We start from the raw sequence: 10,612 nt of genomic DNA on the forward strand, positions 1-10,612 counted from the left end.
CTGACACCTTTGAATTATATTCCACAAATCCAAAAGGATGCCTGCTTTTTTAACTTTTGTTGAAATGTCAAAGCAGCTAGCTCAGAAATGTGTTCGCTAGCTTCTTTACAATCACCTGCAAGAAAAAACAATCTGCTTCTTACCACTCAATGATCAATCTCAAATAATCCAAATACTTGTGTAAAAACATAATTTTTAAAAATGTATTCCAGTGATATATTAGAACTATTTATGTTTTAAACAGTGAGTCGGAAAAACAAATATAACAGCAATATTTTATATATATTAACATAAACAGTTAAGTGGAGTTTTCCCTTGTATTGATAGTAAACAGCACATTTAATGACAGTACCTGATAAGAGCCATGAAGTACATAAAGTTCTGCTTTTATGACAAGCTACTTAAACAGTTCAGCGCACAGAAAGTAATTCCCAGAAAACTTTGGTCCTGTACCTTTAGATTGTTTTAGAAGATTGAAAACTTGCTGTTTTCTTATTTAACTTTCCTTTTTTAGTTTTTCTTAAACAAAACAACCTTTTGGTGCAATTCCTTCTTTCTGTTTGAGAAAACAAAATAAATCTAAATATGGCTCATCTTGCTAAACGCTGCAGAAGTGTATTGTTCTTAAAACAAATAAACATATAAAACTTAAAGTAGAAAGGTTACAGCCCTTAATCTGACTGACTTAAAAGGGTTATAAATAGGTAGTTTTCTGTAAAGTTTAAAAGAGAAAAAAACTGATAAATTGATCATTTTTGAGCAAACTTTGTCAAACAAACCACTGAAACCTGGATGCGCTTTGTCCATGAAAATGCTCTGGTTTGGTTAAACTACTGAAATAATAGCGCTTATCTTCTGTCAGAAACTAAATATTTCCACTGATCAACACTTTAGGTGAAATTATTTCCAGTTAACACTCGTCATCCGTTCAGGTTTCTGTTCAACTTTAAGGTCTGAAGTTGAGACAAACTGCAAGAACAAAGAAATTATTTTTTTGTCTCACGGCTTGTTTTCAACACTGGACAGATTTTTTTTTTGTGTCATAATTTGATCCGTTGTGGTAAGTTCAGAAAAACTATTTCAGGTTTTCCGTGAGGATGAAAATATATTTAACGCGCAGAACTAGCGGTGTGCGATCCAACACCAAATAAAGCAGGAGTACAGAACGCGCCCGTTAGAATAAACGCATTAATGCGAAGCGATTGAACCAAATTCCCCCAAAAGAACTTTTTTCTCCTTATTTAATAAAGTTTCTGATAGTTTTTATGCTTTACATCAGAGTTCCTGCTGCGTTTATATTCCTCCTAAAACTGCGCAAAACCTAAATCCCAGAGTAAAACCTGGGAATAGAAACGCTTAGATCACGTAGAAACGTTTCCACGTTGTGCAGACACGTCGGGACGGGGGTTTATGGTGTCATGGAAACGCCATGTTCGCATTGACATGTGACCAGTTAGTTTCAGGATGACGTGTTTCTTGTTGGACAGCAACGATGAATTCTTCGTGTGACTTTATTAACAGGAAGATTCTTCAGTCACGTAAATGTCAGAATAGTTCTGCTTTTTTATGACAAGTTGTCAAAACGGTGAAGCGGTGAACCAGCCGTAACAACCGTGTAAACACAATGCATGTATGGCGGCGACGTGCGACATGTGACACGGACGTCCGTGTTTACGTATGTAAGGAAGCAGAACCGGATCTTTCTTACTGAGCGGTAAAAATCTGGATTTTTCTGTTAATCTAGAAAATGAAATGATTACATCACAGATTGCATCATTTTACTCCATATAATGGTTTTATCTCAGAAAATGTGTTTATTATTCACAGTGACATCACGTTTTTAACTCCCTTTTAAAGGATTTAAATGGATTTAAAATAAATTATATGAGCATTGTTAGATTTTTTCATGGTAAGACATTTTCCTCTAAAGACTCATGTTAGTCATCAATTAAACTGATGCCTGATTGTTAATGGTAAGAATTTAGTTTGGAAATAAACACAACATGGAAGGGGGGGGGGGGTGTTCAGGGCCACCAAACTGCTAGCAACGCCCATGGCCAGAAATGTTCTAAACAACAAGCTTTGTTTGTGTTGTTCGCCACCTTGTGAAAACTAATTTCTTTGTTTTTGCGTGTTTTACCTGCCAACCAAAATGTTTCGCCTTTCTGAACGCCGTACATTCACACTCTATTTAATGAGATTTTAACTTAACTCTATTTAAGTCTGAATGAAATTATACTTCAACAGTATAAATAAAAACTGGTAAAAGCCGGTTGGATCAACTACATTTAGATCACATCTACAGAGAAACGAGTTTAGTTCTTCTGCTGAAGTGTTTTTTCACCGTTTGGACTTTCGGTTCAGGTAGAATCAGCGTTTTGGAAGCCTCAAAGTGAACAGTTTTGTTTCCATGGTAACAACATATATGCAGCTTTCCAAAAACCAACTCCGACAACTGCAAACTCTACATTCACAACTTTTCCCAGTCAGCGCCACCTACAGGCCTGGCACATGCACTACGGCACTTTCACAGAATCCGTTGTGTCACCACGAGGACGTCAGTGATTGTCCAGAGACACTCGTCTCATCCAACGAGCGCGGCTGCATGACGATGCAGGACCGTTCAGACCTCCAACTGCCGCGTTTAGGACTAATAGTTGAGTTTAATACCTGATAAAACCGACGTGTGAGACTTTGAAGGTTGACAACACTGTTGTCTCTGAGGTCTCTGCTGGTCTTACTGGTTAAAACCGTCGGTATGAAGAGATCCTCTGGAAACGCCCCATAATAGAAATAAAAATATGAATGTTAACGAATCACATGAAGTCCAGGAATTAAAGTCTGCAGAGATGTGTTGCGCCCATCAGACAAACATGTTGATCTCAGAAACCTGAGCTCCTTCATCATCATTTCTTCCTGTCTCCTCATCAGAGCGTCCTCCAGTTGGTCTGGATCTCCCTCTCAGTGGCTGCTGATAAATGGCTTGTTAGTTTTCCCTGTAAAGCTTTGGACAGGCAGGATTGGTCCCAGAGCGTCCCAGAGGGCTGTCGCTAGGTCAGGTCCTGGACGTCCAGCAGCATGGCGTCCTGCTTGGTCCTCAGCTGGTCTCGGACCAACAGCTGGGCCACAAGTTCGGAGCTCAGAGCTGAAAAGATAAAAGATGAAATGAGGAGTTTCTGACGACGTTTGCAACAACGCTTCCTTCACCAAAACTGACCAAGCTGCACCCGTTACCGCTGCATCGGATGGACAAACTGCTCTTCTGTGTGGAGCAGAAACGCAGAGCAAACTTTCAGTCATATGAAAGATGGAAGCAGCTTCGTAAACCTCCAACGTAAACAAGTCTGCAAGCTGGACAGAGTTTCCAGCCGCTTCTTTAGCATAAAGACAGAGTCGATAAAAGCTCCTCCGCGCCTGCCGTGTTCCACGCTCCACGCTCTCACGCTCTCTTGTGACAAAAAAATAACTTTTACTGTCAAACTGAAAACTTGTTTTGACAAAGTCATGAAAATAAATAAAATTAAAGCTGCAAGCGGCATCCATCGGATCCGAGCCTCATGCCGAAGTCTCTGTCCCAACTTGTCACAAAGCTTCCTGATAGGTGTAAAGTCAATGGCATGAATCCCGAACTAGTTTGTTCAAAAACTATGCACACACAGTGCTAAATAGGCATAAATGCCACCCGGATATCCTGTGGCCATGGTAACAGGTGTTTCATTGACTTTTATGCTCGTCTTGGGCTGTTACACGTGTATACCGAATTTTGTAGCTCTAGGTCAAACTGGATGATCAGTACCCTTGGACCACCCCGAAAAAGTGCCCCCCACCCACAAAACATGTTTCAATGTGTTTTGGATCTACCAAATATTAATATTAATATTAATGTATTTCTGCAGAGATATAAGGAAACCGTGTTTCATGGCGAGCAGGCTTTTTTCCATGGGTTGCCATGGTAAAATGATTTCTCCTACTGGAAAGATTTGGATAACTTTTGGTCCCCATCTTGTCATGAAGCAGCCTGCTGATTGAGTCAATCACATGAAAACCCTCAGACAAGTTCGTTCAAACACAATGCACTTTAAGTGATAAAATAGGCATAAACGCCAAGATGGTGGACACCCCGTTGCCATGGCAATACGTGTTTCATTGACTTTTCTGCTCGAAAAGTATGTACCAAATTTTGTAGCCCAAGGTCAAAGTGGACGATCGGGACCCTCGAGACTCCCCCCCCCAAAAAAGTGCCCCCCCCCCCCCCCCCCCCACACACACACACACACACACACACACACAATACTTATTACAATGTGTTAAGGACCTACCAAATATTAATGCTATCAATTTTGGTGCGGATCGGACTTTTTTGGTCTTCTTTAGGTGGTAGACGTGTACCGAATTTCGTCGTCTTACGTCAAACTAAACTTTTGAGACCCCATTCCACGGGCCATTTTTGGCGTTTCTAGGGGGCGTTGTCGAGGCATTTTTGCATTGGCGTGCATGTGGACCTGAGAATATCGCTATTTTCACCGGGCTTTAGGTGTCTGCCAAGTTTCGTTCTGATTTCAAGGTTTGTTCAAGGTTCTGATTGGACAGGAGGCAGACGTGACATATTTACGTTTACCAAAAGAAAAGTTCACAGTTTTACAAACATCAGCTTCTTCTGAGGCTCCAGGTGATAAAATAGTCTCAGCTGGAGTCCCGCCCTCGCTCTGGACGGCCATCCTGGATCAGCACGTAGAAACGTGCGTACACATGGTGGAGGAATTATTTCGTTAAAGCAGCCACTTTGGATTTAATCTTTTTAATTGTTAGAACATAATTTTTAAGGGGAATTAAACTCGCGTAAAGACGGCCACGTGGCTCCTCCAGGCTTCCATAGAAAACGTTAAAGTTTTGGTCAAACAAAGGTTGTAGATCTGGACGGAACGATCTGGTTTCAGTCGTACCGTGAACTTCCTGTTGAAGTGACGCTCTCATGCTGATGAGCTGCTGGACCGACACCTCCTGCAGCTGCCAGAGTTCCAGATGTTTCCGCTGGACAACGCTGCCGCCGGCCTCACACTGCAACACACACACGGCGAGCGCCGCCTTTCAGTTCCAACCTCTCCAGATCTGCGTCGTCTCTACAGCGTCCGTCTCTTTTACCTCCTTCTCCTTCTGTTCGGCCAGCAGCTCGTCTCGCAGCGCTCTCAGAGCTGCCACCACTTCCTGTTTCAGCCCGCCGGCATGGCAGCCATTTTGTCCTCTTCCCGCTGGAACCTGAAGGCACAGTGATGTCAGAGGTCAGAGGTCAGGTTCAGACACATGTTTACTGTTTGTAAAAAAATACGCAGAAGGTCGGACATCTTCTGCATCGGTTACGCCTGTAACGGGGTCTTAATGATCCGTCACTTTACGTGGAAAGCAGCGAGGGGAACCGTGCCGACACGTGTCCTTTACGCGCGTAGCTGACACGTGTAACTAAATTGCGTAACTGACACATGAAACTGACATACAACAAGAGGAACAAACCAGAGAAGGAAGACAATGATGCAGAAACTGAGAAGCCACGCGAATATTAAAAACAAACTGGTTTTCTTAGTTTTTTCAGCAGTTGTAACAGCTTTCCAGCAGTGCATTACCGCTACCAGTTGCTGTCATAACGTGGAAGTGAACTCAGCACTGCTTCCTAGCGGATGAACGGCTGTAACCATGGCAACATGTAAGGGAGCAGACGTTTACTGGAAAACTTTGTTGATTTGACGATAAAGTCGGAAAAATTCACTTTAACAGAGAACAACTTCCAGATAATAAATGTAAGACATAAAAACCTTTTCATCGGCTCCTTCCTCCTCCTCTTCCTCACTGTCGCTTTTGTTGATGAAGCACAGCTGCAGGTTTCTGTGGTTATAAAGTCTGGAACATAAAAAGTTTGTCTAAACTGTTCTTTCTCCTTCTGAAGTTGTTTCATTCACAATAAAGTAAACATGTTAATAAAACCGACATATAAATGAGAAACTATTCCTTAGCGCTAGCACTCAGTTTGCCTCGCGCCAGCCATTAGCAGACTGAGAGGGCAGCGCGCCCGCCACCCCGGCGGCAGCGGCATGCGCCGATGCTTTGCTATAAACAGTCCTTTCTGGACAGCACTTCTGATTTCTAACACTAGGGGTCAGTATAACATCGCACATTTGCTGCTCTTTCAGTTGCGTCGTGGACAAAAACGTCATCAAACAAAATCAGCTACAAAACATTACAGATTCACATTTTTTCAACTTTTTGTTGCTCAAAGTTTTCAATCAACTCCAGTTCTAATCATAAATACCAAATATTCCAGATATATGACATGATTTTACACGCGGCATAAAACTAGCATCGAAAGGGTTGGAATATTTACAAATGTGTTTTTTTTTTAATTACAGCTGAGGTTGTTTGATAAATCTGAGCAAAACAAAAAGTGGAAAAAAATTTTTTTATAATAGTTTTCAGAAAAAGTCTGTAATATCATTTTATTGATTATAATTTTGTCTTCTGGCTTCACGTTTGAATAAAATGTGACATTTGAAGTTAGAAACTGAGGTTACCGTGATGAGACAAGTCGACACCTTTGGACGTCTTCCTCCTCTTCCTGGTCCGTCGTCCGAGCCGCGGGCCTCTACAGGGAGACAGGAGCATCGCTGTGATTACTCTGATGTAGAGAATGAGGTTGTACCAGACGAATCCTCCAACATCACAGATCTGAACAGGAACTGGTGGTCTGTTGTCGGATCGGGGTTCTGGTGGTCTGGGGTCAGATCGGGGTACTGGAGGTCTAGATCGGGGTTGTGGTGGTCTGGGGTCGGATCGGGGTTGTGGTGGTCTGGGGTCGGATCGGGGTTCTGGTGGTCTGGGGTCAGATCGGGGTACTGGAGGTCTAGATCGGGGTTGTGGTGGTCTGGGGTCGGATCGGGGTTCTGGTGGTCTGGGGTCAGATCGGGGTACTGGAGGTCTAGATCGGGGTTGTGGTGGTCTGGGGTCGGATCGGGGTTGTGGTGGTCTGGGGTCGGATCGGGGTTCTGGTGGTCTGGGGTCAGATCGGGGTACTGGAGGTCTAGATCGGGGTTGTGGTGGTCTGGGGTCGGATCGGGGTTGTGGTGGTCTGGGGTCGGATCGGGGTTCTGGTGGTCTGGGGTCAGATTGGGGTACTGGAGGTCTAGATCGGGGTTGTGGTGGTCTGGGGTCGGATCGGGGTTCTGGTGGTCTGGGGTCAGATCGGGGTACTGGAGGTCTAGATCGGGGTTGTGGTGGTCTGGGGTCGGATCGGGGTTGTGGTGGTCTGGGGTCGGATCGGGGTTCTGGTGGTCTGGGGTCAGATCGGGGTACTGGAGGTCTAGATCGGGGTTGTGGTGGTCTGGGGTCGGATCGGGGTTGTGGTGGTCTGGGGTCGGATCGGGGTTCTGGTGGTCTGGGGTCAGATCGGGGTACTGGAGGTCTAGATCGGGGTTGTGGTGGTCTGGGGTCGGATCGGGGTTGTGGTGGTCTGGGGTCGGATCGGGGTTCTGGTGGTCTGGGGTCAGATCGGGGTACTGGAGGTCTAGATCGGGGTTGTGGTGGTCTGGGGTCGGATCGGGGTTGTGGTGGTCTGGGGTCGGATCGGGGTTCTGGTGGTCTGGGGTCAGATCGGGGTACTGGAGGTCTAGATCGGGGTTGTGGTGGTCTGGGGTCGGATCGGGGTTCTGGTGGTCTGGGGTCAGATCGGGGTACTGGAGGTCTAGATCGGGGTTGTGGTGGTCTGGGGTCGGATCGGGGTTGTGGTGGTCTGGGGTCGGATCGGGGTTCTGGTGGTCTGGGGTCAGATCGGGGTACTGGAGGTCTAGATCGGGGTTGTGGTGGTCTGGGGTCGGATCGGGGTTGTGGTGGTCTGGGGTCGGATCGGGGTTCTGGTGGTCTGGGGTCAGATCGGGGTACTGGAGGTCTAGATCGGGGTTGTGGTGGTCTGGGGTCGGATCGGGGTTCTGGTGGTCTGAGGTCTGATGGATGACTGTTCTACCAGGACTTGAACCATGTGACCTGAATCTCCATGGAAACCAGACCAGATGGGCTGATGGGAAACGTAGTCTAACCCTGACCTTTGCCCCTCCCCTCCTGTCCTGCTCCTGCTTCTCCAGCTCAGCGATTCGCTGGCTCAGATCCTCCCAGTGCATGATGGGAGGAGCCTGGGAGGACCCCGCAATCGCCTCCTCGTCCTTCTCCTCGGCGGTCTCCTTCTCGCCGTCCATGCTGCCTGGAAACATGGAGAGAAGAACCAGGATTATCAATATCTGTAATAACCTTCGATCAGAAATTCATCATCTAATCAATCATAACCGTGTCGATCGCTTCATGTTGCTGTTAAATGATCCTGTTCTCCGTTGTTCAAGGAATCCTGGTCTGTCTGTCTGACTGTCTGTCTAACTGTCTGTCTGTCTGTCTGACTGTCTGACTGACTGTCTGACTGTCTGACTGACTGTCTGACTGTCAGTCTGTCTGACTGTCTGACTGTCTGTCTGTCTGTCTGTCTGACTGTCTGTCTGTCTGTCTGACTGTCTGACTGACTGTCTGACTGTCAGTCTGTCTGACTGTCTGACTGTCTGTCTGTCTGTCTGTCTGACTGTCTGTCTGTCTGTCTGTCTGTCTGTCTGACTGTCTGTCTAACTGTCTGTCTGACTGTCAGTCTGTCTGTCTGACTGTCTGACTGACTGTCTGACTGTCAGTCTGTCTGACTGTCTGACTGTCTGTCTGTCTGTCTGTCTGACTGTCTGTCTGTCTGTCTGTCTGTCAGTCTGTCTGACTGTCTGACTGTCTGTCTGACTGTCAGTCTGTCTGTCTGACTGTCTGACTGACTGTCTGTCTGTCTGTCAGTCTGTCTGACTGTCTGACTGCCTGACTGTCTGTCTGTCTGTCTGTCTGACTGTCTGTCTAACTGTCTGTCTGACTGTCAGTCTGTCTGTCTGACTGTCTGTCTAACTGTCTGTCTGACTGTCAGTCTGTCTGTCTGACTGTCTGTCTGTCTGTCTGTCTGTCTGTCTGTCTGTCTGTCTGTCTGACTGTCTGACTGCCTGACTGTCTGTCTGTCTGTCTGTCTGACTGTCTGTCTGACTGTCTGTCTGTCTGACTGTCTGTCTAACTGTCTGTCTGACTGTCTGACTGTCTGTCTGACTGTCTGACTGACTGTCTGACTGTCTGTCTGTCTGTCAGTCTGTCTGTCTGTCTGTCTGTCTGCCTGACTGTCTGTCTGACTGTCTGACTGTATGTCTGACTGTCTGACTGTCTGTCTGTCTGTCTGACTGTCTGTCTGACTGTCTGACTGTCTGTCTGCCTGACTGTCTGACTGTCTGCCTGACTGTCTGTCTGTCTGCCTGACTGTCTATCTGTCTGTCTGACTGTCTGTCTGTCTGCCTGACTGTCTGTCTGTCTGTCTGACTGTCTGACTGTCTGTCTGTCTGTCTGTCTGTCTGTCTGACTGTCTGTCTAACTGTCTGTCTGACTGTCAGTCTGTCTGTCTGTCTGTCTGACTGTCTGTCTGTCTGACTGTCTGACTGTCTGTCTGACTGTCTGTCTGACTGTCTGTCTGTCTGTCTGCCTGACTGTCTGTCTGTCTGACTAACTGTCTGTCTGACTGTCAGTCTGTCTGTCTGACTGTCTGACTGACTGTCTGACTGTCTGTCTGTCTGTCAGTCTGTCTGACTGTCTGACTGTCTGTCTGTCTGTCTGTCTGACTGTCTGTCTGTCTGTCTGACTGTCTGTCTAACTGTCTGTCTGACTGTCAGTCTGTCTGTCTGACTGTCTGACTGACTGTCTGACTGTCTGTCTGTCTGTCAGTCTGTCTGACTGTCTGACTGCCTGACTGTCTGTCTGTCTGTCTGTCTGACTGTCTGTCTGACTGTCTGTCTGTCTGACTGTCTGTCTAACTGTCTGTCTGACTGTCAGTCTGTCTGTCTGACTGTCTGTCTAACTGTCTGTCTGACTGTCAGTCTGTCTGTCTGACTGTCTGACTGTCTGTCTGTCTGTCTGACTGTCTGACTGCCTGACTGTCTGTCTGTCTGTCTGTCTGACTGTCTGTCTGACTGTCTGTCTGTCTGACTGTCTGTCTAACTGTCTGTCTGACTGTCAGTCTGTCTGTCTGACTGTCTGACTGACTGTCTGACTGTCTGTCAGTCTGTCTGTCTGTCTGTCTGTCTGCCTGACTGTCTGTCTGACTGTCTGTCTGACTGTCTGACTGTCTGTCTGACTGTCTGACTGTCTGACTGTCTGTCTGTCTGCCTGACTGTCTGACTGTCTGTCTGTCTGTCTGTCTGCCTGACTGTCTGTCTGTCTGCCTGACTGTCTATCTGTCTGTCTGACTGTCTGTCTGTCTGCCTGACTGTCTGTCTGTCTGCCTGACTGTCTGTCTGTCTGACTGTCTGTCTGTCTGTCTGCCTGACTGTCTGTCTGTCTGTCTGACTGTCTGGCTGTCTGTCTGCCTGACTGTCTGTCTGCCTGACTGTCTGTCTGACTGTCTGTCTGTCTGACTGTCTGTCTGACTGTCTGTCTGTCTGACTGTCAGTCTGTCTGTCTGTCTGTCTGTCTGTCTGACTGTCTGTCTGTCTGTCTGACTGTCTGTCTGTCTGTCTGTCTG

General features: G+C 46.5%; 1 protein-coding gene across 1 annotated transcript in view; it reads right to left on the bottom strand.

Annotated features, from left to right (window-relative positions):
- Positions 1 to 10,612, bottom strand: part of LOC306761120 (uncharacterized protein) — a 14,276-nt gene continuing 3,664 nt past the window's right edge. The window contains exons 2-7 of the mRNA XM_079247215.1: positions 8,085 to 8,239; positions 6,561 to 6,631; positions 5,808 to 5,892; positions 5,143 to 5,256; positions 4,944 to 5,058; positions 1 to 3,145 (exon numbers count right to left, since the gene is read on the bottom strand). Coding sequence (XP_079103341.1) covers positions 3,051 to 3,145; positions 4,944 to 5,058; positions 5,143 to 5,256; positions 5,808 to 5,892; positions 6,561 to 6,631; positions 8,085 to 8,234 — 630 coding nt within the window. The 5' untranslated portion in view covers positions 8,235 to 8,239 and the 3' untranslated portion in view covers positions 1 to 3,050. The remainder of the gene's footprint in view (positions 3,146 to 4,943; positions 5,059 to 5,142; positions 5,257 to 5,807; positions 5,893 to 6,560; positions 6,632 to 8,084; positions 8,240 to 10,612) is intronic.

This window comes from Telmatherina bonti (genome assembly GCF_933228915.1).
Source record: "Telmatherina bonti genome assembly, chromosome: 10".
NCBI classification, from domain to species: domain Eukaryota; kingdom Metazoa; phylum Chordata; class Actinopteri; order Atheriniformes; family Telmatherinidae; genus Telmatherina; species Telmatherina bonti.